The following is a 27,799-nucleotide window of genomic DNA, read 5'->3' on the forward strand; positions in this document are numbered from 1 at the left end:
TCTAGTCATAAAGGGTGACCTGTGGACCCCAGGCTTAGGGTCTCTGCTTTCACTAAAAGAGTTTAGCACTGTTTCGGTGGCCTAAGAGTAGCAACCAATCAGCCGAGCAGGAGAATGGAGTAGCTCTTTGCAGCAGGTGACAAATAATAGTCTCTTCTTTGAAGAAATCAAAGGTCTCCAATATAGAGCTGTGAGTTGTTGTTGTATTTGTCCTTCATTCTTGAGGAGGACCATGACATCAAGAAGACATGACTTTGCAGTTGACTTTGATTTGAATGAGGGAGGGCTGTGCAAGTCACCAACCTCACTTTCTTTTCCTGAGCCATCTGGGTCCAGTGGCCTGATTTTCATCAGGATGACTGGAGATGGCCCAGGATACAAAGTGAGACCCTGGCCCTTTCAGGCTAAGGTCTTCTAGCATTCTCACTTTGAGTGAGATACACCCATTCAATGAATAGGCCTCTTTAAGTAGTTGCTCAAGGGATGGCTCCTTGAATAAAAAAAAAAAAATCAAACTGGGAGAAGACCCTAAGGGTTCCTGGGTTGTAGCCTGAGGCACAAACTTGCATAAATCAGACAAGAAGGAAAACTCACATGTCCAGGGACACAATTCTGAACTGCAGCTGAGGAGCACGTACCCAGCCAGGACCTCTTAGTCCTTAGCTGGAGGTAGCTACTGTGCTGAGGAGTGAATCAAGAATTCAGGAGCTAAAGACAATTTCTCAGATGTGGGCCCAGAGTTCCAAAGACAGAAAGCAGGTCCCCAAGACTGAGATAGAATCAACAGGAGCAGAACAGAAGAGGCATCAGGTCCATAAGGAGTTATAGATTGCATAAAATCTAGAGACTGGAGGGTTCCATCCCATTACCTTCAAAAGAGGCTGGTCATTTCTGAAAGGGTGGCCCGCAATATAAACCCTTACCCATTCAGCCCCTTCTTCCTGAAGATGAGACTAGAGACGAGAACGCAGACTTGGGAGCACGTAGCCATGCTTTTTTCCCCATTGCCAGCATCCATTTAACCTGGCACTTATACCCTCCCAGACCATCAGTAATGGCTAGGAGAAGGGATGAAGTAATTTTCTCTATGGGTTAGGCAGTTTAGAGAGATGATAGATCCCTTCAGCACTGCTTACTTTCAAAATCAAACTATCCCCCTCTTTGTAGGAACCCTTCTTACCAGGCTGGGACCCTGTATCCCTGGCATCATGATGGGGGTCCCAACCTTCTTTCCAATATCCCCTAAATAATGTGAGTGTGAACTCCAAGATGAGAATTTAGCCCCTGCATCCTCCCTACTCCTCATTAGTTGGGTCAGAGTCAAGATGCAGCCCATGGCTTTCTAAAGTTCAGGGTGAAAGAGTTCTCCCCACAATTTGGGACAGCCACAAAAGGTAGAGGAAGGTCAGAGATTACTAATCTAACCCTTGGTCCAAAAGAAGTCACTCTTTACTAATCCTTTCCTATTCTCTGAAGGAGGGAGAATTATTTAAGGAATCCTGGATCTGTGAAGGAGAAAAGCAAATGTCTAGGGAGAGGGAGAAGGGAGCAGAAAGACCACGTGTTCAACAGACGATGGGAAATCCCTCCTCCAACCTTTCTAGGTTCCAGGCTCCAATTTGAGCAGGGGGATTAAAGCATCATGGCCCTGTCTCCGGGCCTGGCTACTCCAACATCAAAACAGGAAACACCCCATCACAGCCCCACATTTTCCCTTCACTGAGCCACAGATTAGACCAGGGAACTTGGAGCTCTTCCACAGCTGTTTGAGGGGGAAGGCAGAGTGAGGACTGGGGAGCCCCCTGAGCCCTTCAGGGTTCCTGATAAGAGGACCAGACCCTGACCCTGAAAGCAAGGCCTGTATTTGGGAGGGAGTGGGGTGATGAGGTGAGATGGGTTCAGAAGAGCCCACCTGGATGTTCCCATATAAGGTGGATGAGGAGATGGGGAACAGGAGAGTCTCCTCCTGGAATGCCAGGCATTTCCCCAGAATTAGCCTGATATCCCAGACATTCCCAATAGCAGCCAAGTAGAGTGTGGGAAGAGGAAGTTTCCACACCTGCACTGCAGACTGAATCCCCTGATGGAAGGCTATCCCTGTGGGGACCAGGAAGGGGGGCAGTGGATTTACAGTCACAAGGTCTGAGCTCTGTTCACTGCCTGTGTGTCACTAGACCAGACCCTTTCCCTCTGTGGGGCTCAGTTTCCCTATCTGGAGAGTCAGGGAGTTGGAGCAGATAGTCTCAAGTCACTCTGGCTCCAAAAGCCATAATGCTGTGAGTCCTGGTCTCCTCAATGCAAGAAGTCACACAGAGCCAGAGAGAAAACCCCCAAGCAGCTTTATTCCCCCCAGGGATGGAGGGCAGGTCCGGGGATCACCTGTGTCCAGTCTGAGGCCCCTGGGCCTCACTCCTTGAGGGAGAAGTGCATCTTGTCATTGATCATTTTGCGTTCAGGGTTGAGGCGCTTCAGGATCTGGGCCAGCACGTTGACTGTCTGGTCACTGCTCAGCCCTGTCTTTTTGGTCTGGAATTTCTTCAGCAGGTCTTTGGTGGTCATGGGCTTTCGGGTCAGGTAGCGTCTCACTGCATCCTCTGTCACCTGCACATCACTGTGAGGAGGAACACCCAAGTCAGGGGGCTGGGGTCCTCGTGCCTGACCCAGCCCCTAGGCCCCAGAATTCACTGACACTCACCCACTGCTGGGCGTGGATTTGCCAGACTGGGGCTGGGGGGTGGACTTCCCCGAGATGCTCTGGGGCCCACCATCTAACCTCAGGCGCTTGGCAGCAGGTGTATCACTGGGTCCCATCTGGCGCTTCCCTGCATGAAAACACCAAAACCACAGTGTCTGAGCTGCAGGGGTCTCTCAGGGATCGGGCTTCTCTGCTCTTCAGGACTCCTCCTAAGTGGTCTTCTGGTCCCTCTCTGAAGACTCATTTGGAATTAGAGGATCAAGATACAAATGCCAGCCCTGCCACTTACAGAACCTCCCTGGGTCTCAGTGTCCTTAGCTGGTTCTTGTAGGGCCTTCTTTCCAGGACCTACACCACCCTGGCCATCTTCCTCTGGGTGTGTTCTCCCACAAGGTCAATGCTGTCCACAAGAGGTGGCCCCAGAACTGAGCACACTATTGCAGAGGCAGAGTACAGTGGGACTATGCCCTTCCCAGGGGTGGGCAACACCCTGCACCCCCCACAGCACCATAAAACCAGGGGAGCTGTTTTGGCTTGGAGATAGCCCCAAGAGAAGGAAGATCCCTGGGTAAGTGTGGCCTCTCCCTCACTGTCCCTGGGCCTCAGCCTCTGCTCTCAGGTGGGGATAACAGAACTAGCCCTAAGAGAAAAGCTGGGAGTGTTTGGGAAAAGTGAAGTTCCAGGTGTGAAAAGGCCTACCAAGACTGTCAGAAGAGACACATGGGGGCAGAACCAGCACCACACTTGGCTCACCTTGCTCCAGCTTGTTGGCAGCTGCCCGAAGGGTGGAGGACGTGCTGCCGCTGTCCACGCTGGGGGTGCCTGGGCGGCTATCTCCCCTGGAGCTGCTGCCTGAGGCCTTCCGTTCCCTCTTGGGGGGCGTCTTCTTCTTCTGCAGAAATGGTATGGGGAAGGGAGGCTGAGCCAAGGGAAAAGACAGACAAGCCAGCCCCTGTCCAGCTTTGTGTCCCACTAGGCCATACTCACTGTCATGAAGAGGGCTGAGGATGCCTCGTTGTCAATGTCACTCTCCTCAGAGGTCTCTGACTCCTCGCTGCTGTCTCCTGAGGGGTCAAAGAGGAGCCTGAGCCCTGTGCCCTGAGATTCTTAGTCTTCCCCATCCCCGAACTCCCTTTCCCTTCACTCCCCAACCAACACAGCCCATGCCAGGCTGTCCACAGGCAAAGGGCCACCTCCCTTGGGTTCTGTCCTCAGGGAGTTAGTCTAGTGGCAGACCCTAGACTCTGGCATGTAAAGAATCAACAGTTGCCTTCAATTACTATTAACCTTAATAAATGTGTGGAACTGGGCTCATTCCAATTGCTTCTGCCAGCCAGTAAAAGCTGGAGGCAGAGATGCCTGGGGGACTGATGTGACCTCCAAAGACAAGACTGGGAGCAAAGGACATTTTCCCAAAGAGCTCAGGGGAGAGTGGAGGGGATGGGCAGCAATGAGTGCAGGGCCCCTGAAGGGAAGAGGAGCTGCCCCTGTTACCCACAGAGGGCATCTAGGAAAGGAGAGAGGCAGCTTGGGGCACACTGCAGAAGGACAAGACCAAATGCCTTCTCCCAACCACACTCACCTTTCCTCCTCTTCTTCTCCTGTGGGGTGGGGGCCTTCTTATCTTCCTCCTCCTTCTCTTCCTCCTCTGGTGGTTTTTCCTCCTCACTCTCTTCACTGCTTTCACTTTGTTCATCTATGCCTGGGAGAGAAGCAAGAGTTCCCTCCAGGGCCAGTGACTCCAGCCTGCTCTCTCACCTCAGCCACTGGCTTTCCTTCCCTGCTGCCCACAAACACACCCAGATCTACCCCAATTAAAGCCCCTTCACTGGACCTGACCATCCTCTCCAGCTCCAGGCCTCCATCTCTCTCCTCCCTTTCCCAGCCTTCCTCACAGACTTCCTCACCTGCCACTCCCTTCTCAGCCCCTTGCAGGGGTCTGACTTTGGGAAGCCAAATGGACTCAATTTTGAGCCCACTCTCCTCCAGGTTACCAGTGATCTCTTAATTGTTAAACATCACTACCCTTTTCTTTTTCCAACTGGAGGCTGCATCTCCATTTCCAACTCAACAGGACTAAAGCAGAATTCATCACATGCCCCCTAAAACCCACTTCCTCTTTCTAACTTCCCTATTTAAAAAAAATGTTCTCAAGTTCTTTTAAGAGCTCAGGTGCTGCCAGCTTCACAAGCTTCAAGTCACATTCCACTCTTTCCTCTCCCTCACCACTCACATGCACTCAGTTGTCAAGTCTTGTCTATTCCTTTCCTCTATTTCTCACGTTGTTCTCCTCTCCTTTCCTAATTCAGATGCTCACCCTTTCTCACCTGGACTGCTGCACCAGCCTCCACTGGTCTCCTTGACCCCAATCTCTCCCCTCTCCTAGGCACCCTCTAGAAAGTTACCAAACTGCTACACCTAAATCACAGGATTTCTAAGGAACCATGTCACTCCCTTCACTTAAGAAGCTTCAGGGGTTTTCTCCTGTTTCTAGGCTGAAGTAGGAGCTCCTGTCTGGCCCTTAAAGTCCTTCTCAGCCTGGTCCCAACCCACATTTACCCATGTATTTCACATGATACCCTTCCAAAGCTCTATGGCCCAAGTACACTGGCCTATTTACTGCTCTTTACCCACAACAGCTGAGCCTCTGAACAGGCTGTCCCACAGTCCAGGATCCCTCCCCTTCTTGACCTTCACCTTCTGGGATCCCAGCTCTGTTCAATTCTCTACTCAAGAGACCCTTCCCATTGGAGACCTTTTCTGATCACCACTGTTAGCACTTCCACTCCCAGCCCATTCCCCAGCTTCCCCCTCCCTAAATCTATTTTGAATCTCCTTGCACCTGTCTGGATACCAGTAGAATATAAGCCCCTGATGGTAGGGCCTCTCTCACAAACATAAGTCTCCTCAGTGGATGGCACTTAGTCACTACTGGGTGAACTAAAGTGACCTGGATGTCTTGCTCTTCAGAGGGGAAGACAAAATGGGAGATGGCCCTGTTCCTGGGTCCACACTTACCTTTAGGGCCATCTTCCTCCTGCTGGACCACCTTGGGTTTCCCCACTGCCTCCTCCTCAGAGCTACTGTAAGAGAAAGAACAGGCTGCAGGTGAGCAGGTGGTATGGCCTGAGCTGCAGGTCTGAAGGGAAGAAGGGGAATGGGGCAGTCTCTCTCACCTGGAGCCATCTGACATGTAGTCTACCTCCTGACCCTCAAAGTCCCCATCATCACTGTCCTCAAAGGCCTCATCATCAGAGGCCTTCTTCTTCTTCTTCTTGCCCCCCCTGGAGGGAGCTGCCTTCTTCTTGGTCTTGGGGACCTTCTCCCCTGGGGAGAGCAGAATGGGGTCAGGGCCTCCACTGTCCTGGCTACTGACCCTCTGGAGGCCTTTGCCTGCACACACCCTGCCCAGCCCCAGTCCCCCTCCTCACCATCCTCCCCACTGCCATCACTGTCATCAGAGCTCATCTCCAGGTCATCCTCCAGGTCATGGATACGGAGCTCACTGGGCTTCTTGCGTCCCTTTTTCTCTTTATGCTCGTCCTCCTCTTCCTCATGGTCCTGGTCCTTCAGTCTACGTTGCTGCATGATGCTGAAGTGGTTCAAGACTTTGTTCCTCCTACAAAAAAAGGCTATGTGTCATGTAGGGTCTCCAGGATGCACAGTCCCCCTCATCCAGGCAACCTTCCCTGATTGAACATGCCCCACTCAGATGTCTCCTCCTTCCCTTTAGGGCTTATGTCTAGTTTGTTTGGTGTGTGTGTGTGTGTGATGTGCGTGTGTGTGTGTGCGTGTGTGTGCGTGTGTGTGTGTGTGTGTGTGTGTGTATGTGTCTCACAAATGCAAGAGGGAGCAGCAAGAGCCCTTAATATGGAGTCAGGAGAGCTAGGCATGATCCCTGGTTGTGATCTTCAGTTACATCCTTTCATCACAGACCTGCAGCAGGAAGCAAACTCAGCAGCCATCCAGCCCACTCCCTCATTTCATAGCTAAGGAAACTGAAGGAAAAGGGGTTAAGGGACATAAATCCCTCAGACCTCAATAGTGGAAAGGGGATTTTTCCAATTACTACCTCTGTGACCTAGGGCAAACTTTCAGGCCTCCACTCTCTTTGCTGAACAAAAAGGTTGAATGGACCAAGGCCCAGAATGTGGAGGGACGTGGTTCTGTGTCACTAGGAGGTAGATAACATATAAAGAAATGACAAGAATTCAAGCCACGTCATGGCAAGTTCATTAGAGGGTCACAAAGCTAGTATCAGGCAAAGGCTGAGGAGGGTGAGAGCTGGGGACCCATAGCTGACCTTCTGTGCTGGACATACCTGGTGTAAAGCAGTGGTTCCACACGCTGTCTCCCCTGAGCACAAGGGCTGTCCTGGCCTTCCTTTGCACCCCCAGTGCAAAGTGCCAATCACAGAGGAAGTACTTAACATGTGCTTGCTGACTGACTGACTGCTGCCCCCTTCCTCCCTCCTTCTCACCTTTCCCATTCTTCCTCAGCCTCCTCTGCAGTGAGTGTCCTGTGCCGGGCCAGAGGAGTGAAGTTGTACCAGTTGTGCACAGGGAAGGCTTCAAAGGCCCCATCAGGGCACTGGGTAAAGATGTAGTAGGAGGTGTTCTCTGTCACACCACCCTTCTTTACTCCCTTGAACCTGCAGCAGGAGCAGGAAAGAGGACACAGACATCATCCCTCATCCAGGGCCAGCCCCCTCAGCAGGCCCTGGCTGCAGTTCAACAGGGACAGAAATCTGAATCTCAGGCACTGACACAGTTAGGAAAATGGCCCAGGGTGGGGGCCATGAGCCTTGGGTCCTTGCCTCAGGCAGATCATGAGCTGCCTGGGACCAGAGACCTTTTCTGGTCTCATGTTTTTCATCCACCAAAGCATGGAGAATGCTCCCTGGCCTGCTTTCCCTCCAGGAAGGACAAAAGCCAGAGCCAGAGGGTGAGGAGCATAAGCTGGAGGCTTGCAAAATCACCACTCACCTCCTGCCTGTTTTGCCATTGACTTTGAGTAGCCAGGGCTGGTCCTCAGCCTTGAAGGCCTTGAGAATGATGCCATATTTCTTCCTCCTGGCCTCATCCCGGAGCTTTCGATTAAACTCGCTGCCAGCCCCAGATTCTGGCATTTCTTCTTCCTGATAGATTTTCTTGTTGCTCAGATCCCGCTCCATCTTGGCCTGACGTGAAGGAAGCCACCTCATCCCAGAGCCCCTGGCAAGGACTCAGTTCCCCCAGACCCAGCTGAGTGACCTAGTCTGGCCTCATGCTATTCACCTCCACTGTCCAAAGCTCTGCTCAAGCCCTGCCTGCTTCAGGATTTCTTATGGACTGGCTCCCAGTGTCTCCCACTGTCATGACAGATTTCAGCAATCTGGCAGTTCACTACACACTGTGGTGGCAGGCCTTTTTCTTATATTTCTTTTATGTCCCATAAGGTATAGTGACAAGCTGAGCATAGAATAGGTGGCTAACGTATACTGGGGATAAAGATGGAGCTAGAAGGTTGCCCTCATGCAGGCCTCATACCCCTGGGCCTGGAAGCCACCAACCCTCACCTTTTGATTCAACCTCAAAGCCTCCTTGCCCATTTTCTTGAGGCTCCTGCCCAGTGCCAGGATGCGAGACTTTTACCTGGTGCCAGGTGGAGAAGTTCACTTTGTCAGCTGCGTTGAAAGCCATGATATTGTACCTCTTGGGGTTGTTCCTGCAGGAACAGAACTGTCAGCAGGCCAGGAAAGGCAGCAAGGAGGAAAGACCGGGATTTGAGGACCTCCCCCCATCATCCCACCCCATCCCAAAAAGAACTTACTTGGGAACTCGAACAACATATTCAGTCACAGTCTGGCTGCTGGTCCCCTGGAGAAAGAGAAAAACACAGAGTCATAGAAAATTGGGCAACAATTATGAGAAACTGTTTAAAATACAAGGCTGCACATGGTGACACACATCTAATAGTTAAAAACACAGGTGTCCATGGGCAGGGACACTGAAGCTAAAAACACCCCCAGGCACAGCATCCCTGCCATCTGCATGGGACATGCCATGGGATGCACTGCTACATACAAAGACCTAGGTGTACTGACATGCTAGCCCTCTCAGGGAGGGAGGCCTGGTACACACAAAAATGAGTGAACGCAGGGTGGCAGACGTGCAGGCACAGACATCAGGAAGGTGGGTGATATCCGAATGCTGGTGTGAAAGTCTGGGCACACATCTACAGGCGGCCCCACTGGAACTGACAATCCTCTCATCCTCTCCTCCTTCGCGATCAGACACAGGCGGCCCCAGACGCCACTGGCACTCACAGGGTTCACATGCCCAGACGCACACCCATGTGCACACACGCAGGCATCCTGTCCCACTGACCAGGCTCCCAGGCACAGATACATTGTTGCACACGGGCAGACAGGCTGCGGGGCGCCCCGCTGACCCCCACCCCCAGCCGCTCCCACTCACCGGGTTCACACGTCCAGACACACACCCATGTGCACACACGCAGGCATCCCGTCCCACTGACCAGGCTCCCACACACAGACCCCCTGTTGCACACGGACAGACAGGCGGCGGCGAGGCCCCCTGCACCGCCCCCCCCCCTCCCCAGTCGCTCCCACTCCCCACGGTCACACACTCCCGCTCCCTCTTGATCGCGCACTGGCAGCACTCCCATTCACCCACCAGGGTCGTCATGGCCGGGGCGGTGCGCGGCCGGACTGCTCCGTACAGACTGGCCCGGTGCCCTACACACGGTTCCCGACACTCTGCTCTACAACGTCGCCACCAAACCGGCTTAAAAAAGACGGGACTGAAGCTCCGGGGCCCCAGCATTCCCCACGGCCGGATCCGGAAGTGACTACTCCGTCGTCATGACAACCGCCCGCCGCCCTCGCGCGGCCCAACCCCCTCCACCCCTGGTGAACCTACTGGGACTCTGAGTGTGCACCCCTCACAGACAGTGTTACTACGTCCGCCTCTCTAGAAGGCTCAGTCCCTTTCCTGGGTTCTCTTGGCCCATTTCCCCTCCCTCCTAGACCTTCGGTGTGATTACGAGAGCCATTCGCGCGTCGTAAATTATTCATGAAGCTACCGACTCCCCGCACCTTCCAGACTCGGCGTTCCTCCCCGGGGTGTCTTCAGCGCAGAGCATCTTGGGAAACGTAGTCCTCGACCTTGCCGGGCCGCGGAGCTCTGTGCGCAGATGCGCACATTCTGTACTCTCTTTCTCCCCTTCCCACACTGATGTAACTCTGCTGGCCTCGTTACCATGGCAACTGTAGCCTTTCCTCGCTCCCTACCTCCCCCTGTTCTTGAAGCAACAGCAACCACGTCTCGGAGCCTGCCAAGACCTCCCGGGCGCTTGGTCCAGCCCTCTTTGCAGCACAACCTGTCCCAGCCAGCCCAGCCAGCCCCTGCTCAAAGACCTCCGGCGATGGAACGGGAGCTGATCCATCCAGGGGAGGCTTTGGGATCGCTCGTAACTCTTAGGAAGTTTTTCCTTCTAGCAAACTTGAATCACTCTCTTTGCACTTTCCACCCATTTATCCCCCTTGGGAGCTAAATAGAACAAGACTAATCTTTTCCCCAAGTAACAGCCCTTCAAATACTAGGAATACTGTCCTGTCCCCCCGCCTCCCTCCCGGAATCTTTTCTAGATTAACATCCCCATTCCTTGGACCTAATCCTCCGCTGTACCAGTTCCACTCTGGATCATATCATCCAGCTCATCGATGCCTCTTCTAAAATGTGATGCCCAGACAGAAACACACCACTCCAGATGTGCTCTGTACAGCAAGACAGTCACCTTGTTGCCAGAAGCTGCACGTTTCTCTATGTAGCGTAAGACTAAATTAGTCTTTTTGGACGCCGTATCACACGGTGATTTTTCAGATGAACTGATAGTCTTCCTCAACCTGTCAAGTTGATTTTTTTTCAATCCAAGTATAGAATTTGTCACTTATCTGTATTAAAATTCCATCAGTCCGCCAGCAAATGTTTATTAAATCCCTACTCTGTGCTAGTCACTGAACTAAGCACCCGAGGCATAAAAAAAGCCAGAAGACGGTCCCTGCTCTCCAGGAGCTCACAGTGTGATGGGGGAGACAGCACTCAAACAACAATGTAAAAGCAAGCTGTATACAGGATAAATGGGAAGTAATCAATAGAGGGAAGACATTAGAATTAGGCTTCCTGTAGAACAGTGCTGTCAAACTCAAATAGAAACAGGTGGCACTAAACTGTTCATAAAGGTCCCTGCAGGTTATATATTGACTTAGTTTTGAAATGTAGTATTATCTATGTTTTAGTATATGTTTTATCTCTTTAAATATTTGCCAATTGCATTTCAATTTATTTTAATTATGTTTTAATCCTATGGCACTTGAGAATGTGGGGCGTACCAGATCCATGTGTTTGACACCTCTATTGAAGAAAGTGAGATTTTAACTAGGACTTCAAGGAAGCTAGGGAAGATAGGAGGTAGATATGAGGAAGGATTGAATTCCAGATATGGAAGACAGCCAGTGAAAAAAAATGTCCTGTGTGAGAAGCAATAAGGAGTCCAGTGTCCCAAGTTATCCAAGAGTAAGTGGGGATGCGTAAAGTGTAAGGAAACTGGAAAGGGAGGAGGCCAGGTTATGAAGCACTTTGAATGCAGAACAGAGGATTTTGTACTGATGCTGGAGGTGATAAGCTGGTACTGGAATTTACTGAGTTGTGGGTCAGGCTTGAACTTTAAAGAAGATTTCTTTACCATCTAAGTGCATAGAATGCAATAGGGAAAGACTTGTCAGGGAGACAAATCAATGCACTATTGCAATATTTCAGGTGTAAGGAGATGAGGACCTGCACCAAGATGGTGGCCATGTCAGAGGACAGAAGGAGGGGGTGGTATTTGAGAGTTGTTATGGAGATTAAATCAACAGGCCTTGGCCAAAGACTGGATGTGGGAATGAGAGAATGAGGCATCCAAAATGACACCTAGGTTTCAAGCCTGGGGGATTGGGAGGATGGGGTACTCTTAGTAGTAAGTGGAAAATTTGAAAGGGGGGAGGGTACAGAGGAAAGATAATGAATTCAGTTTTGGACATGTTGAGTTTAATGTCTATGGGACATCCAGTGTGACATATCCAGCAGGCAGTTGGAGATGAGAGGTCAGAAAAGAGGTTGGGGCAGCATCAATCTGAGAATCATCTGCACAGAGATGATAATTGAATCCACAAGAGTTAATAAGATCACCAAACAAAATAGCGTTGAGGGAGAAGAGAAGAGGGCCCCGGATGGAGCCCATTGAGATGCCTGTAGTTAGTGAGTATGATCTGGTTGAAGATCCAGCAAAGTAAATTGAAAAGGAACAGTTAGGTAGGAAGAGAACAAGGAAAGATCAGGGTCTTGGAAACCTAGAGAGAAGAGGTTTCCCAACCCCCCCCCCCCCTTTTTTTGTCATTTGTAAGTCTGAGAAGCATTCTACCTGTGTCTTCATCTAAGTGTAATGGTGTTGGTCTTTGAAAGTCCAGGACCTCATCACATAAAGAGAATAATTGGATGTTGTTAAACTCACTGAGGGAATTGGAAAGGAAGCATCATACCACAGTTAGCTATGCTTCAAGGTGATTTTTAAAAGTCAGTTCTGCAACAGGCGGAACTTAGACCAAAACCCAGCTCCTGACAAGGCATATAGAAGCTGCATGGAGTTGGAGAAAATGAGGCAGTAAGAAACTTTGAGAACTGGGAGAATGCAAGTGAGACTGTATGGGGCAAGTGGGCACAAGGAATTTCCAGCCAGATCCTGCCTTGTTGCACACTTTTGGCCCCTCACACACACACACACACACACACACAATCCCAAAGCTGTAATTCTGTATCTCCTTTCTTCCTATGTGTACTCCTGGTAACCTGAAACCTTTCCCTTTTGGCACAGGAAAAAGATATTTACCTTTGTTTAAAATATTTACTTTTATTTATAAACAGCGTTAACCAAAATATTTGACAGTCTGAATGTGCTAATTAATTAAAATGCATCATTAGAGAGGGATTCCTAAATGGAGTTAGGAATCTCCTCTGATAAAGTAGCATGTATTTTTGTAGAAACAAATATGGAAAGTTGAGTCATCATGGAATCCAGCAGATCTCCGCATTACAAAAGATGAGTGCCTTCATTGAATGCCTCATAGGGTCAGCTTTTGGACTTGCAGAAGGCTTGAAAGATACCCATCCTGGACTCCTATGGCAAACCTGTATGCAAAAACGGGAGAAACATTTTGGGGTCAGTGGGATGCTACAGAAACAACTAAACAGACTGCTATAGAAAAGAACAGTCAAGTCTGAGGAAGCATTTGGGTTTAGAGTGGAATGATTACCTCAGTGGCTTGATACAGAACCCAGAGGTAAAACCGAATCTAGTTGACATTGGGCTGCATTAGCCTCCAACATCTTTCACATACCTAATGGACACAATTTGCAAGATGAAGCATGGGTGAAAAGCTGCCTAAGGGAAGACCCAACCTCACCTCTTGTGAATGAGCCATGGAGGCAGGCAAGGAAATCATAGTGTAGATGTACATTTGAGGACCAAAGATTGTAGAAAATCTGGTGAGATGGAACTGTGAACAAAACCATGCCAGCTAGCATGATATGCCAACAGTGTTGCCAGGAGACCACAAGGAGGGCAAATATGTGTTCTATTGTGACTGCAGAGAAGGTAGTCATATGTCATTTGGATATGCTCACAAAGAGAATGCAGTTTTTAGCTGTAGAATCTAAAGTCTATAGGTCTAGCATTGGGAAAAGAAGATGGGACCAGGAATGAAAATTACCTTCATGGAAGATACCAAGGCCTCTCTGCTCTCTCTTAGAAATAGTGGGACATCATATTTTCTCAGTGTCCTAGTCTGAAGCCCTTGGTCTCACCTAAATGAAAAAACCTTGTTAGTACTTAAATTTCAAGGAATAAGGGTCCCAATCTAAAATCAACTGAAGAGAAGCACATTATCAATATCTACAAGAAAAAAAATGCTCCAAATCAGTGATAATTAGAGAAATGCACATTAAAAATATTATGAGATGGAAACTCATAGTAGATTCCACCTTACCCTCATTAAATTGGCAAAAATGACATAAAAAAATTAGAAGTGTTGGAGGGGCTATAGGAGAACAGGATACTAATGTACTTTTGGTGGAACTATTAACATATCTAAACAATATGGAAAGAAGTATCCAAAAAGTCAATGCTATAATACCACTACTATTTCTATACCTGAAGGATATCAAAGAAAGGATGTATATATTAAAAGAATTTACAAAAGCATGCTATTACCCAATAGGAAATAATGAAAGAAGCAATTTAAGAGAAAACTTGGGGGGGAGGAGAAGAGAGGAAAATGTAAGTAGATCTAATGGAGGGAAATATAGAATTAATTATAACTATTCATGAGAATGAGATGAACTCACCTACAAAACTGAGGAGAGCAGTAGAATATATTAGAAACTAGACTCTAACAAAAAACCACTTACAAGAAACATATTTGAAATAAAAAGATCCACAGAGTTAAAATGAGGGACTTTTTGACTCTTTGTATTCCCAGCTTTAAAAACATCGTGGACACTGAATAAAGGTTTACTGATTGATAAATTGACTGGAGCATAATTTATTATGTTTCAGGTGAAATTTTTAAAATTAAGAGTGGCAACCATAATTTCAGACAAGACAACAATAAAAATAGGTTTGTTTAAAGGGAATAACTATATTACACTTAAGGGAACTATAAAATGAAATAATATAAATTCTTAATATATGCTTCAAATGGCAAAGCATTTGAGTAGTTCAATGAAAAGTGAATCAAATTATGGAAAGAAATAGACGGTAAAACTAAAATCAAGATTTTTTATGTGCCCCTTTAATAATCTGGAGAAATATTTTTTTAAAAAGATAAGAAAAAAGTTAGTAGAATTTCAGAAATGTTAGACATATAGATCTGTGGCAATTAGTGGTTAGGAATAGAAAAGAATATGTGTTTGTGTGTGTGTGTATGTATATATAATATTTCTCTGCTACATACAAAAAATGGCTATATGCTAGGACATAAAAGTATCATAAAACTATGCAGAAATATTAAACATATTTACTGACCACAATGCAATACAAATTATAACCAATAAAAGGCATTTGATAAAGGGATTCAAACTTAAAAGGACACTGCATAATTAAATATTAAAGAATTTCTGGGCCGAAGAGCAAATCATGGAAACTATGGAAAATTTCATCAAAGAAAATGATGACAACGAGACAACATGCTAAAAAATTGGGAAGATAGCGAAAACAATTTTTAGGGGGAAATGTATATTATTACACACTTTTATTAATAAAAGAGAAAGAATGGATTAATTGGACATGCAACATTTTAAAGAAAAACTGGAAAGGCAAAAATTCCCACTAAACACAAAAATAGAAATTATAAAGATCAAAGAAGAAACTGACAAAATTAAAAACAAAAAAATTATTGATTTGATAAAAACTAAGAGCTGAGTTTAAAAAAAAATTTTTAGTTTTCAACATTCACTTTTACAAGATTTTGAATTTTAAATTTCCTTCTCCCATTTCCCCTTCCCTTTCTCCAAGGTAGCGTGCAATCTGATATAGACCATACATGTACAATCATATTAAACAAATTTCCATATTATCATGTTGTAATGAAGAATTAGAACCAAAGGGGAAAACCATGAGAAAGAAAAATTAAAACAACAAAAAAGGAAAAATAGCATGCTTTGATCTGCATTCAGAATCCATGGTTGTTTCTCTGGATGTGGATATCATTTTCCATCACGAAGTTTTTGGAATTATCTTAGATTATTGCATTACTGAGAAAAGCTAAGTCTATCGAAGTTGGTCATCACACAATGTTGCTGTTACTGTGTACATGTTTTCCTGGTTCTAGAACTGGGTTGTTTAAAAAGGTTAATAAAATTGATAGGGGCACCTGGGTGGAAAGTGCATAGAGCATTGAGCCTAGAGCTTGAAAGACTCATCTTCATGAGTTCAAATCTGGTCTCAAACACTTACTAGTTATGTGACTCTGGGCAAGTCACTGAACCTTGTGTGCCTCAGTTCCTCATCTATAAAATGAGCTGGAGAAGGAAATGGCAAACCACTCCAGTATCTTGGCCAAGAAAACTCGAAATGGGGTCACAAAGAGTCAAACATGACAGAAATGAATGAACAGCAATAAAACTGATAAACTACAGGCTAACCTAATTTTTAAAAGTGAGAAAAACCAAATTACTAAAATTAAAAAAGGAGAAGGAAAATTTACAACAAATGAAGAGGAAATAAAGAAATTATCAGAAACTGTTTTTGCTCAATTATGTACTCCAAACATTGGTAAATGAAATAAATGAATATTTAGAAAAATACAAAATACCTAGATTAATTAGACAATGCAAAGAACTTAAATAATGTAATCTCAGGCAAAGAAATTAAAGATATTTCCAAAACCGTGAAAAAGAAACAGGATCAGATGGATTTGTGAGTAAATTTTAAATAAACAATTAGTCCTAATATTACATAAATTGTTTATAAGAATAGAAGGAAAAGGGATTCTACCCAACTACTTCTATGAGATAAATTTGGTCCTTATGTCTAAAGCAGGTAGTGATAAAGCAAAAAAAGAAAGTTATAGACTATTATCTCTAATAAATATCAATGCAAAAATAGAGAATAAGATATTATCAAAGAGACTACATCATATTAAAAAAATTACACATTATGAACAGATTATATTTATACTGTTAATTCAGAGTTGGTTCCAAGTTAGGAAAACTATAAGCATAATTACAAAATAAAAATAAAATATAATAATACAATAAAATTAATACTGAAAAATTATACAATTTTATCAATAGATTCAAGAAAGGCTTTTTGAGAAAGTACAATACTCCTTTATGTTAAAAATTCTTTTTTTTTTTTGAGGCAATCAGGATTAAATGACTTGCCCAGGGTCACATGGCAAGTAAGTGTCTATGTCTAGATTTAAATTCAGTTCCTTCTGACCTCTGGGCAGTGCTCTATTCATTGGATCACCTGGCTTTCCCTATGTTGAAAATTCTAAATAAGGATGGGACTTATGGTGCCAATATGGCTGAGTGAGAAAGAAGTCCTCTGAAACCCTCCACAATTCCCCTCCAAACAATGAGAAAAGCACCTCAGATTGACCTAGAAGCAGGGAAGCAGCTTATCAGTCAGGCAGAAAAGGTCTGTCTTACTGGGGTGGAAAGGGAGAAAGGTCCAAGAGCAGAAGTAGGCAGCCTCACAGCAAGGGGCCTGCAGCAAGGATCCCAACCTGGGGCAATCCACCAGCAAGGTCTCACCCTCCTGCAAACCAGCAGACTCTTAGTCAAGTGAGCAGTCTGAGCAGAATAGCAAGGCCCCAACCTCAGTAACCCCATTCCCAACACTAGCCACCAGTGAGGCCCTGACCCCATTGCTGACCAGTAGTGAATTCTTTCCCTGGAGCTGACCAACAGCAACCCTGGGGCCTGCCAGCAGAAAGACCTTGTTTCCAAAGCAACCCAGCAGCAGGACCCCACTCTTGGGACAGATCAGCAAAAGGATCGCTCCTCCAGGGCCAGCCACCAGAAAAACTCTGTCATAATATGAACTCAGCAGATAGGCTCCACACCTAGGGCAGGCCACACCCAAGGGAGGGCAAGAGGGAGGCTCCATATCTCCCCCCCAGTACAAGACAGAAGGGTAACCTACCCTCCAATGAAAGTAAGCAGTAAGAACTTGAGCCTCAATACAAAAAGTCTGGGTCAGTGCAGGACCAGAGCCCAACTCTTACATAGAAACACCAAGTCATAAAAAAAGGCTTGAAAAATGAATAAAAACAAACAAACAAACAAAAAAAAGAACTTGACTATAGAAAGTTACTCTGGTGACAGGGAAGATCAAGGCATAAATTTAAAAGAAGGCAATAGTGTCAAAATAGCTACATATGAAGCCTCAAAGAACGATGTAATTTAGTCTCATGTCCAAAAGAATTTTTGGAAGACCTTAAAAAGATTTTAAAAAGCAAATTAGAGAATTAGAAGAATTAGGAAAAGAAATGAGGTTAATGAAAAAAGGCATCAATAGCATGGAAAAAGATGTACAAAAATTTACTGAGGAAAATAACTCCCTAAAAAATGGAATTAGCCAAATGGAAAAGGAAGTACAAAAGCTCACTGAAGAAAATAACTCCTTAAAAATTAGAATTGAAGGGGGTAGAGCCAAGATGGCAGAGTAGGATAGACCTCCTCTATCACTCCCCACATAGCCCATAAAATACCTGTAAAAATGACTCTAAACAAATTCTAGAGTAGCGGAAATCACAAAACGACAGAGTGAGAGAGATTTGCAGACCAAGACAGCCTGGAAGGCCAACAGGAAAGGTCTATTGCACCAGGCTCAGAGCAGAATGCAACCCAGCCTTGGCACACAACGCAAATAGGACTGAACCAGGCTTCAGGACACAGAATCATGGGTAGCAGCTGTGGTTCCCAGATTTCTCAACCCAAAAACGTCAGACAGCTTCAAAGATCAGTAAGAAAGCTCTTTCACCTGGGTGAGAGGGGAGTTGCTGTATGACTTCAGCCCTGGACCCGGGGTGGCAGCAGCCACTGAGGCAGCAGCTTCCACTCTTGGAGCCTTCAGCCAAAAGACCCTGGGGGAATAGAGCTGGTGATCTGGATCTCAGTTCTGAGTGATGGTCCTGGGGTGAGGAACAGTGCTGGTGGGGTGGAGCTGGTGGTGAGTGTGGAGAGGGAATCCTACTCACTGACTGAGGGCAGAAAAGAGTGCTTGTGGTTGTTCACAGACCAGAGTGCAGGCCAGGAGAAGGAGTAAACTCCTCTCCCTTGATTGTCCCACCTTGGAGAAACTGAGAACTTACAGTTCACTAGAGTATACCCTCCTCTTGACAAAGGACTCAAAACGCAATCAACTGACTGGGAAAATGCCCCCAAAAGGGAGAAAAAAGACTGTAGAAGGTTACTTTCTTGGTAAACAGGTATTTTCTTCCATCCTTTCATATGAGGAAGAAGAAAGCATACCATCAGAGGAAGACACAAAATCAAGGCTCCTACATCCAAAACTTCCAAAAAAATATGCAATGGTCTCCCGCCATGGAAGAGCTCAAAAAGGACTTTGAAAATCAAATCCAAGGGGGTAATGGAGCCAAGATGGTGGAGTAGAAAGATGCACACACTCTAGCTCTTCCCCCACAGCCCATAAAATACCTGTAAAGAATAACTGTCAACAAATTCTAGAGCAGCAGAAGCCACAGAGCAATGCAGCAGAGGGGACTTTCAGCCCAGGGTGACCTGGAAGGCTCACAGGAAAGGTCTGCCACACCAAATGCAGAGCAGAGCACAGCCCAGCCTTGGCCATGCAGCGTGGGGAGGAGGACCAGAGCAGGTCTCAGGGGTGGAATCCCCAGTGGCAGCAACAATGGTTCACAGATCCTTCAACCCACAAGCACCAAAGGTCAGTGAGAGGGATTTTTCAGCTGGCCAAGAAGGGAGCAGGGTCCTCCCATAGCTCTGGCACCATGCAGCAGCAGCAGAGGCCACAGTGGGCAGCAGAGGCTCCCATAGCAGGCAGCAGCCAGCATCCATTGTTGGAGGTCTCATTATAAAGCCCTTGGGGGAATTGAGCAGTTGATCTGAATCTCAGCCCCTAGTTGGCAGATAACTGGAGGCGAGGTGGCTGTGGAGAGGAAATTCTACTGCTCACAGATTCTGGGCACAAAACTTTGTGGTTGCTCCCAGACAAGTGTGCAGGCTAGATTGTGCCACCTTGGAGGAACTGAGATCTTACAGGTCCTCAGAGTATACCCTACTCTTGACAAAGAACCCAAAAGTCAAGTAACTGGTTGGGAAAATGCCCCCAAAAGGGGAAAAAATAAGACTATAGAAGGTTACTTTCTTAGTGAACAGGTATCTTCTCTCATCCTTTCAGATGAGTAAGAACAATGCTTACTGTCAGGGAAAGACATAAAAGTCAAGGCTTCTGTACCCTAAACATCAAAAATAAATATTCAATGGTTTCAGGCCATGGAAGAGCTCAAAAAGGATTTTGAAAATCAAGTAAGAGAGGTGGAGGAAAAATTGGGAAGAGAAATGAGAGAGATGCAAGAAAATCATGAGAAGCAAGTCAACAGTTTGCTAAAGGAGACCCAAAAAATGCTGAAGAAAATAACACCTTTAAAAGTAGGTTAACTCAATTGGCAAAAGAAGTTCAAAAAGCCAATAAGGAGAAGAATGCTTTAAAAAGCAGAATTAGCCAAATGGAAAAGGAGGTTCAAAAGCTCACTGAAGAAAATAGTTCTTTAAAAATTAGAGTGGTGCAGACAGAAGCTAATGACTTTATGAGAAACCAAGAAATCAAAAAACAAAACCAAAAGAATGAAAAAATAGAAGACAATGTGAAATATCTCATTGCAAAAACAACTGACCTAGAAAATAGATTCAGGAGAGACAGTTTAAAAATTTTGGGACTACCTGAAAGCCATGATCAAAAAAAGTGCCTAGACATCATCTTTTATGAGATTATCAGGGAAAATTGCCCTGATATTCTAGAACCAGAGGGCAAAATAAATATTGGAAGAATCCACTGCTCACTTCCTGAAAGAGACCCGAAAAGAGAAACTTCTAGGAACATTGTAGCCAAATTCCAGAGTTACCAGGTCAAGGAGAAAATATTGCAAGCAGCTAGAAAGAAGCAATTCAAGTATTGTGGAAATGCAATCAGGATAACATAAGACCTAGCACCTTTTACATTAAGGGGTCGATGGGCATGGAATATGATATTCCAGAAGTCAAAAGAACTAGGATTAAAACCAAGAATCGCCTACACAGGAAAACTGAGTATAATACTTCAGGGGAAAAAATGGTTTTTCAGTGAAATAGAGGACTTTCAAGCATTCTTGATGAAAAGACCAGAGCTAAAAAGAAAATTTGACTTTCAAACAGGAGAATGAAGAGAAGCATGAAAAGATAAACAGGAAAGAAAAATCATAAGGGACTTACTAAAGTTGAACTGTTTACATTCCTCCATGGAAAGATAATATTTGTAACTCTTGAAACTTTTCTCAGTATCTGAGTAGTTGGTGGGATCACACACACACACACACACACACACATATACATATATATATATATATATATATATATATATATATATATATATATATATATATATATATAGAGAGAGAGAGAGAGAGAGAGAGAGAGAGAGAGAGAGAGAGAGAGAGAGAGAGAGAGAGAGAGAGACAGTGCACAGGGTGAGTTGAATAGGAAGGGATCATATCTAAAAAAATAAAATTAAGGGGTGAGAGAGGAATGTATTGGGGGAAGAAGGGGAGAAATGGAATGGGACAAATTATCTCTCATAAAAGAGGCAAGAAAAAGTCTTTTCAATGGAGGTGAAAAGGTGGGAGGTGAGAGGGAAAAAGTGACGGTTACTCTCATTACATTTGGCTCAGGGAAGGAATATCATGCACACTCAATTTGGTATGAAAACCTATTTTACAATACAGAAAAGTAGGGGAGAAGGGGATAAGCAGGGTGGGGGGGGATGATAGAAGGGATAGCAAATGGGAGGAAGGAGCAATTAGAAATAAAGATTCTTGAAGAGGGGCAAGGTCAAAAGAGAGAATAGAAGAAATGGGGGGCAAGATAGGATGAAGGGAAATATAGTTAGTCTTACACAACATGACTGTTAAGAAAGTCATTTGCAAAACTACACATATATAGCCTATATCGAATTGCTTGCCTTCTCAGGGATGGGTGGGGAGGGAGAAAGGAAGAGAAGTTGGAACTCAAAGTTTTAGGAACAAATGGTGAGTATTGTTCCTACATACAACTGAGAAATAAGAAATACAGGTAATAGGGTATAGAAATTTATCTTGACCTACAGGACAAAAGAGAAGATGGGGGGAGGGCTGTTAGAAGGGAGGGCAGACTGGTGGAAGGGGTAATCAGAATGCTCGGCATTTTGGGGTAGGGGGAGGGGAGAGATGGGGAGAAAATTTGGAACTCAAAATTTTGCGGAAATGAATGTTGAAAACTAAAATAAATAAAATTTAAAAAATCAAGTAAGAAAGGTAGAGGAAAAATTGGGAAGAAAAATGAGAGTGATATAAGAAAATCATGAAAAGCAAGTCAACAGCTTGCTAAAGGAGACCCAAAAAATGCTGAAGAAAATAGCACCTTAAAAAATAGACTAATGCAAATGGCAGAAAAGATCCAAAAAGCCAACGAGGAGAAGAATGCTTTAAAAAGCAGAGTTGACAAAATGGAAAAGGAAGTTCAAAAGCTCACTGAAGAAAATAGTTCTTTAAAAATTTGAATGGAGCAGATGGAAACTAATTACTTTATGAGAAACCAAGAAATTACAAAACAAAACCAAAAGAATGAAAAAATTGAAGACAATGTGAAATATCTCTTTGGAAAAACAACTGACCTGGAAAATACATCCAGGAGAGACAATTTAAAAACTATTGATCTACCTGAAAACCATGATCAAAAAGAGAGCCTAGACATCATATTCCAAGAAATTATCAAGGAAAACTGCCCTGATATCCTAGATCCAGAGGGAAAATAGAAATGGAAAGAATTCACTGATCATCTCCTGAAAGAAATCCCAAAAGGAAAACTCCTAGGAATTAGCCAAATTCCAGAGTTCCATGGTCAAGGAGAAAATATTACAAACAGCCAGAAAGAAACAATTCAAGTATGGTGAAAATACAATCAGAATAACGCAGGATTTAGGAGCTTCTACACTAAGGGATTGAAGGATTTGGAATATGATATTCCAAAGATGAAAGGAGATAGGATTAAAACCAGGAATCACCTACCCAGCAAAACTGAGTATACTATTTCAAGGAAAAAAATGGAATTTCAATGAAATAGAGGACTTCCAAGCTTTCTTGTTGAAAAGACCAGAGCTGAATAGAAATGTTGACTTTCAAATACAAGAATCAAGAGAAACATGAAAAGGTAAACAGGAAAGAGAAACCTTAAGGAACTCATTAAAACTGAACTGTTTACATTCCTAGATGGAAAGATGTTATTTGTAACTCATGAGACTTTTTTCAGTATTAGGGTAGTTAGAGGCAATACACATATGTAGGTGTGCATGGGTATGTATGTATGCATATGTATATTATATATGCATAGGTATATATATGTACATGGGTGTATGTGTGTGTGTGTGTATGTGTATATATATATATGTGGAGACAGACAGACAGACAGAGAGACAGAGAGAGACAGAGGGCACAGAGCTGAATATGAAGGGAGAATACCTAAAAAAAAATTTACTGTTGAATGGAATGTAGTAGGAATAAGAGAAAGGGAGAGGTAGAATGTAGAAAACCATCTCACATAAAAGAGGGAAGAAAGAATTTTTTCAATGGAGGGGAAGAGGGAGGAGACGAAAGGAAATAAGTGAGCCTTACCTTCGTGGGATTTGGCCTAAGGAGGGAATAACACACACTCAATTGGATAGGGAAATCTATTTTACCCTGCAGGAAGGCAAGGGGGAAGGGAATAGGAGAGGGAAGATAATGGAAGGGACAGAAAATTGGGGAAAGGGATAAACAGAAGCAAACACTACTATGGGAAGACACGTCAAGGGAGAGAATGGAATAAATGTAGGGCAGGATAGGACAGAGGGAAACGTAGTTAGTTTTTTACACCATAACTATTATGGAAGTGCTTTGCATTGTTACACATGTATGACCTATATTGATTTGCTTGTTTTCTCAATGAAGGTGGGTAAAGGGAGGGAGAGAATATGAAAGTCAAAGCTTTAAGAATGAATGTTAAAAAATGTTATGGCAAGCAACTGGAAACTAAGCTATACAGGCAATGGAGTATAGAAATCTATTTTGCCCTACAGGAAAATAGAGGGAAGGGGGTTGGAAGAAGGGTGGGTAATAGAAGGGAGGACAGACTGGAGGCAAGGGTGGATGGGGTGCATGCTGTCCTGGGGTAGGAGGTGGGGAGCCATGGGGAGAAAATTTTGAATTCAAATTCTTGTGGAGGTGAATATTAAGAATTAAAAATTAATTATATATTAAAAAATAGAATTGAGCAAATGGAAGCTAGTGACTCTATGAGACATCAAAATATGATAAAAAAAAATCCAAAAAGTTTTTTTCAAAAAATAGAAGATAATGTGAAATTTCTCACTGGAGAAACAACTGACCTAGAAAATAGATCCAGGAGAGATCAAGTAAGAATTATTGTACTACCTCAAAGCCATGATAAAAAAAAAAAACAACTGGACAACATCTTTCAAGAAAATATCAAAGAAAATTGTTCTGATATATTAGAATTAGAGGGCAAAATAGAAATGGTAAAACTCCACCCATCACTGCCTGATAGAGATCCCCAAATGAAAACTCTCAGGAACATCAGAGGCAAATTCTAGAGCTCACAGATCAAGGAAAAAGTACTGCAAGCAGCCAAAAAGAAACAATTTAAATACCACAGAGCTACAGTCAGAATTACACATGATTTGGCATCTTCCACATGAAAGAACCGAAGAACTTGGAATATGATATTCTTGAAGGCAAAAGAGTTAGGATTACAATCAAGAATCACCTACTTAGCAAAAGTGATTATAATCTTTCAGGGGGGAAATTGGAAATTTAATGAAATAGAGGACTTTCAAGCATTCCTAATTAAAAGACCAGAGCTGAATAAAAAAAAAAATGTGACTTCCAAATACAAGACTCAAGGGAAACATTAAAAAGTAAAAAAGAAACAAGGGAAAAATATAAGAAATTCATTAAGATTAAACTGTTTATATTTCTATGTGGTAGGATAATATTTGTAGCTCTAAAGAGTTTTATTACTACAAGAGCAATTAGAAGGAGTATATATAGACAGAGGGTGTGGATATAAGGTGACTTTGATGGGATGATACCCCTCCTCCAAAAAGTAAAGGAATGAGAAAGAAAATTGCACTGAAGGAGGTGGATACTAAATGGGGATAAATTAACCCACATAGAAGAGTCATGAAAGAGAGATTATAATGGAGGTGAAAATGGGGGTGGGAGTGATGGGCAAAGCTTAAACTCTACTCTCATCAAAATTGGCTCAAAGAAGGAATAACATATACACTCAGTTGGATGCAGAAATCTATCATACCCTATAAGTAAGAAGGGACAGGATAATAGAAGGGGGACGGAGGACTGATAAAAGAGAGGATAGATTGGGGAAGGCAGTGATCAGAAGTAAAACAGTTGTGAAGAGGGATAAGTTGGAGGGTAAGAGAGAGGGGGAAATAAACAAGGGAGATAAACAATAGCATAGAGGGAAATACACAGTTATCATAACTATGAATGTGAATGGAATGAACTCACCCATAAAACAAAAGTGGATAGAAGAATAGATTAAAAACCAGAATCCTACAATATGTTGTTGACAAGAAACACATTTGAAGAAGAGAGATATAGAGTAAAGGTAAGGGACTGAGCAGAATTGATTATGTTTCAGATCAAAGAAAGTAGAGATAGCAATCATGATCTCAGATTAGTACTAAACATATATGTGCCAAATGGTGTAGCATCTAAATTTTTAAAGAAGTTGAATGAGTTACAGGAGGAAATAGATAATAAAACTGTATTATTGGGGGACCTCAATTTTCCCCTCTCAGAACTAGATAAGTCTAATAAAAAAATAAACAAGAAAGAAGTTAAGGAAGTGAAAAAAATTCTGGAAGAGTTAGATATGATCGATCTTGGGAGAAAATTGAATGGAAATGAATATATCTTTTTCTCAGCAGGTCATGACATGTACAAAATTTGACCATGCATTAGGACATAAAAATCTCACAGCCAAATTCAGAAAAACAGAAATAATAGAAATGTAGAAAAGAAGACATATTAAATACATCATTTATTGATTACATTGCAATGAAAATAATGTTCAATTAATGCCACTTAAAGAATTAAAAATGAATTGTAGATGAAATAACAATTATAATGAATGGGTGGCTCAAAGAACACACTTTAGAAACAACAGAAAATTTCATCAAAGAAAATTACAATTATGAGATACATACCAAGACTAAAGTGGTTCATAGGGGAAAATTTATACCTCTAAACAGTTCTATTAAGAAAAAAAGGGAAGAGAGAAAGAAAGAACAAATCAGTGAATTGAGCATGCAATTTAAAAATTTTGAACAGCAAGAAATAAAAAATCCCCAGTTAAGTAACACAGTAGAAATTATAAAAATTACAGAAGAGACTAACAAAACTTAAAGCAAAAAGACCAATGAATTAATAAATAAAACTAGGAGCTTTTAAAAAATAATAAAGTATGTAAATAGTTTAGCTAATTCAATATTTGTAAAGAAAGAAAAATGAAATCGTTCATATTAAAAATAAAAAAAAGTGCAACACTTGAAGAGGAAATAAAGGAAATTATCAGAAACTATTTTCAGAGGAAATAGATGACTATTTATAAAACATTCTAAGGTCACATCATAAAAAACTTGGAGAAATATGGAAGAAATCTAACCCCTTTAATTGATGGATGTGGGAAGAATTAATAATTAAGTAAGTGATGGAATCAAACAAGATAATTTTGTTTACATAAAATTAAAAAAATTTTGCACAAAGTAATATAATGTAGTTAGAATGAGAAGAGAAACTGTCAACTGGGAAAAATCTTTGCATCAAATTTTTCTGATAGGTCTCATTCCCAAACTATGTAAGGAACTGATTCAAATATGTAAAACAAAGAACCATTCCCTAATTGATAAATGGTTAAAGGGTATGAACAGGTAGTTTTCAAAGGAAGAAATCTAAACCCTCAACGACCATATGAGAAAATGCTCTACAACATAAATAATTAGAGAAATAAGAATTAGAGAAACTGCGAATTCTTTCTTCACACACATCAAATTGGCCGAAAACAACGGAACAAGATAGCAAATGTTAGAGACATTGTGGGTAAACAGGTTTACTACTACACTATTGATGAAGCTATAAATTGGTCCAGTCATATGAAAGAGCAGTTTGGAACTAGGCCCCAAAAGTTACTGTGTACATCCTTTGCCCCATCTTCTATCTATCCATCCATCCATCTATCTATCCATCCATCCATCCATCCATCCATCCATCCATCCATCCATCCGTCCGTCCGTCCGTCCGTCCATCTATCTATCTATCTATCTATCTATCTATCTATCTATCTATCTATCTATCTATCTATCTATCTATCTATCTATCTATCTATCTTCTATTGAGACCCCCATCTACAAAAACATTTATAGCAGCAATTTTTATTGCAATAAAAAACTGGAAACTACAATCTATGATAATAGCTAGGCAGCTAGGTGGTGAGTGGATAGAGTGTTGGGCCTGGAATCAAAAAGACTCATCCTTATGAGTTCAGATCTGGTCTCAGACACTGACTAACTCAAGTCACTTAACCTTGTTTATCTCACTTTCCTTATCTGTAAAATAAACTGGAGAAGGAAATGGCAAACTACTATATTTGCCAAGAAAACCCCAAATGGGATCACAAAGAATTGGACGTGACTAAAATGACCGAACACCAAACAACAAAAACAATTTATGAGATATTAATGTAACAGAACATTGTTGTGCGTCAAGAAATGATGAGAGGGATAGATTCAGAGAAATCTGGAAAGACTATCATGAACTCTCGAGGGAGGGAGCTCCATATCCCTCCTCAATTAATCAGTAGATCTGAGTGTATTTTTTAAATGCACAAACAAGATTATCTGCATCCTGAGATCCCTTTGTCAGGTTAGAACTTGTCTTTAATTCCATGAAAAAAGGAATATCGTGATTGGCTAACTAAACACCCTAACCATGACCTTGTGGGTTTTAAAAAGTGGGAGAAATTTCAGAAGTTGCTCAGTCAGATCATGAACCAGTCTAGAGATAGAAAGGATCCAGTTTAGAGCATTTCTGTTGGAAATAACCATTTCCCCTCCCCACCCCCAGTGGGTTCCTATAATGCAAATAAAATATATCCGACACAAAACTCTACCAATGTGTTTTCTTCAATAGTCAATATCTCAAAGCAAAGT

The 27,799-nt window shown here is 43.2% G+C and overlaps 1 protein-coding gene across 4 annotated transcripts; it reads right to left on the reverse strand.

The window, feature by feature from the left end:
* Window positions 1–2,322: 2,322 nt before the first annotated feature.
* Window positions 2,323–9,913, reverse strand: LOC140499949 (general transcription factor IIF subunit 1-like). Of its 4 annotated transcripts, none has more exons than XM_072602005.1 (13): window positions 9,795–9,913; window positions 8,507–8,553; window positions 8,329–8,401; window positions 7,681–7,874; window positions 7,176–7,346; window positions 6,127–6,314; window positions 5,872–6,022; window positions 5,714–5,778; window positions 4,278–4,397; window positions 3,683–3,759; window positions 3,449–3,587; window positions 2,696–2,822; window positions 2,323–2,611 (listed from the first exon to the last, which is right to left on the reverse strand). In XM_072602005.1, exons 3-13 carry the CDS (start codon window positions 8,374–8,376, stop codon window positions 2,407–2,409), a joined length of 1,485 nt encoding a protein of 494 aa, XP_072458106.1. In that variant the 5' UTR covers window positions 8,377–8,401; window positions 8,507–8,553; window positions 9,795–9,913; the 3' UTR covers window positions 2,323–2,406. The 4 variants fall into 4 exon arrangements, with proteins under 4 accessions (XP_072458106.1, XP_072458108.1, XP_072458105.1 ...); XM_072602007.1 differs by having other exon boundaries at window positions 8,253–8,401; window positions 9,795–9,844; XM_072602004.1 differs by lacking the exon at window positions 9,795–9,913 and adding an exon at window positions 9,373–9,593.
* Between the last annotated feature and the right edge of the window lie 17,886 nt (window positions 9,914–27,799).

This window comes from Notamacropus eugenii, chromosome 4 (assembly GCF_028372415.1).
Source record: "Notamacropus eugenii isolate mMacEug1 chromosome 4, mMacEug1.pri_v2, whole genome shotgun sequence".
Classification (NCBI taxonomy): domain Eukaryota; kingdom Metazoa; phylum Chordata; class Mammalia; order Diprotodontia; family Macropodidae; genus Notamacropus; species Notamacropus eugenii.

What these genes read in the sequence shown, in the direction of transcription:
- LOC140499949 (XM_072602004.1), bottom strand. Translation starts at nt 9,522, where the DNA reads ATGCTGGGGCCCCGGAGCTTCAGTCCCGTCTTTTTTAAGCCGGTTTGG. An exon ending in TATGTTGTTCGAGTTCCCAA is followed by an intron (nt 8,402 to 8,506) that starts GTAAGTTCTTTT and finishes CTGTTCCTGCAG; the next exon opens with GAACAACCCCAAGAGGTACA. An exon ending in TGCCAACAAGCTGGAGCAAG is followed by an intron (nt 2,823 to 3,448) that starts GTGAGCCAAGTG and finishes GTTTTCATGCAG; the next exon opens with GGAAGCGCCAGATGGGACCC.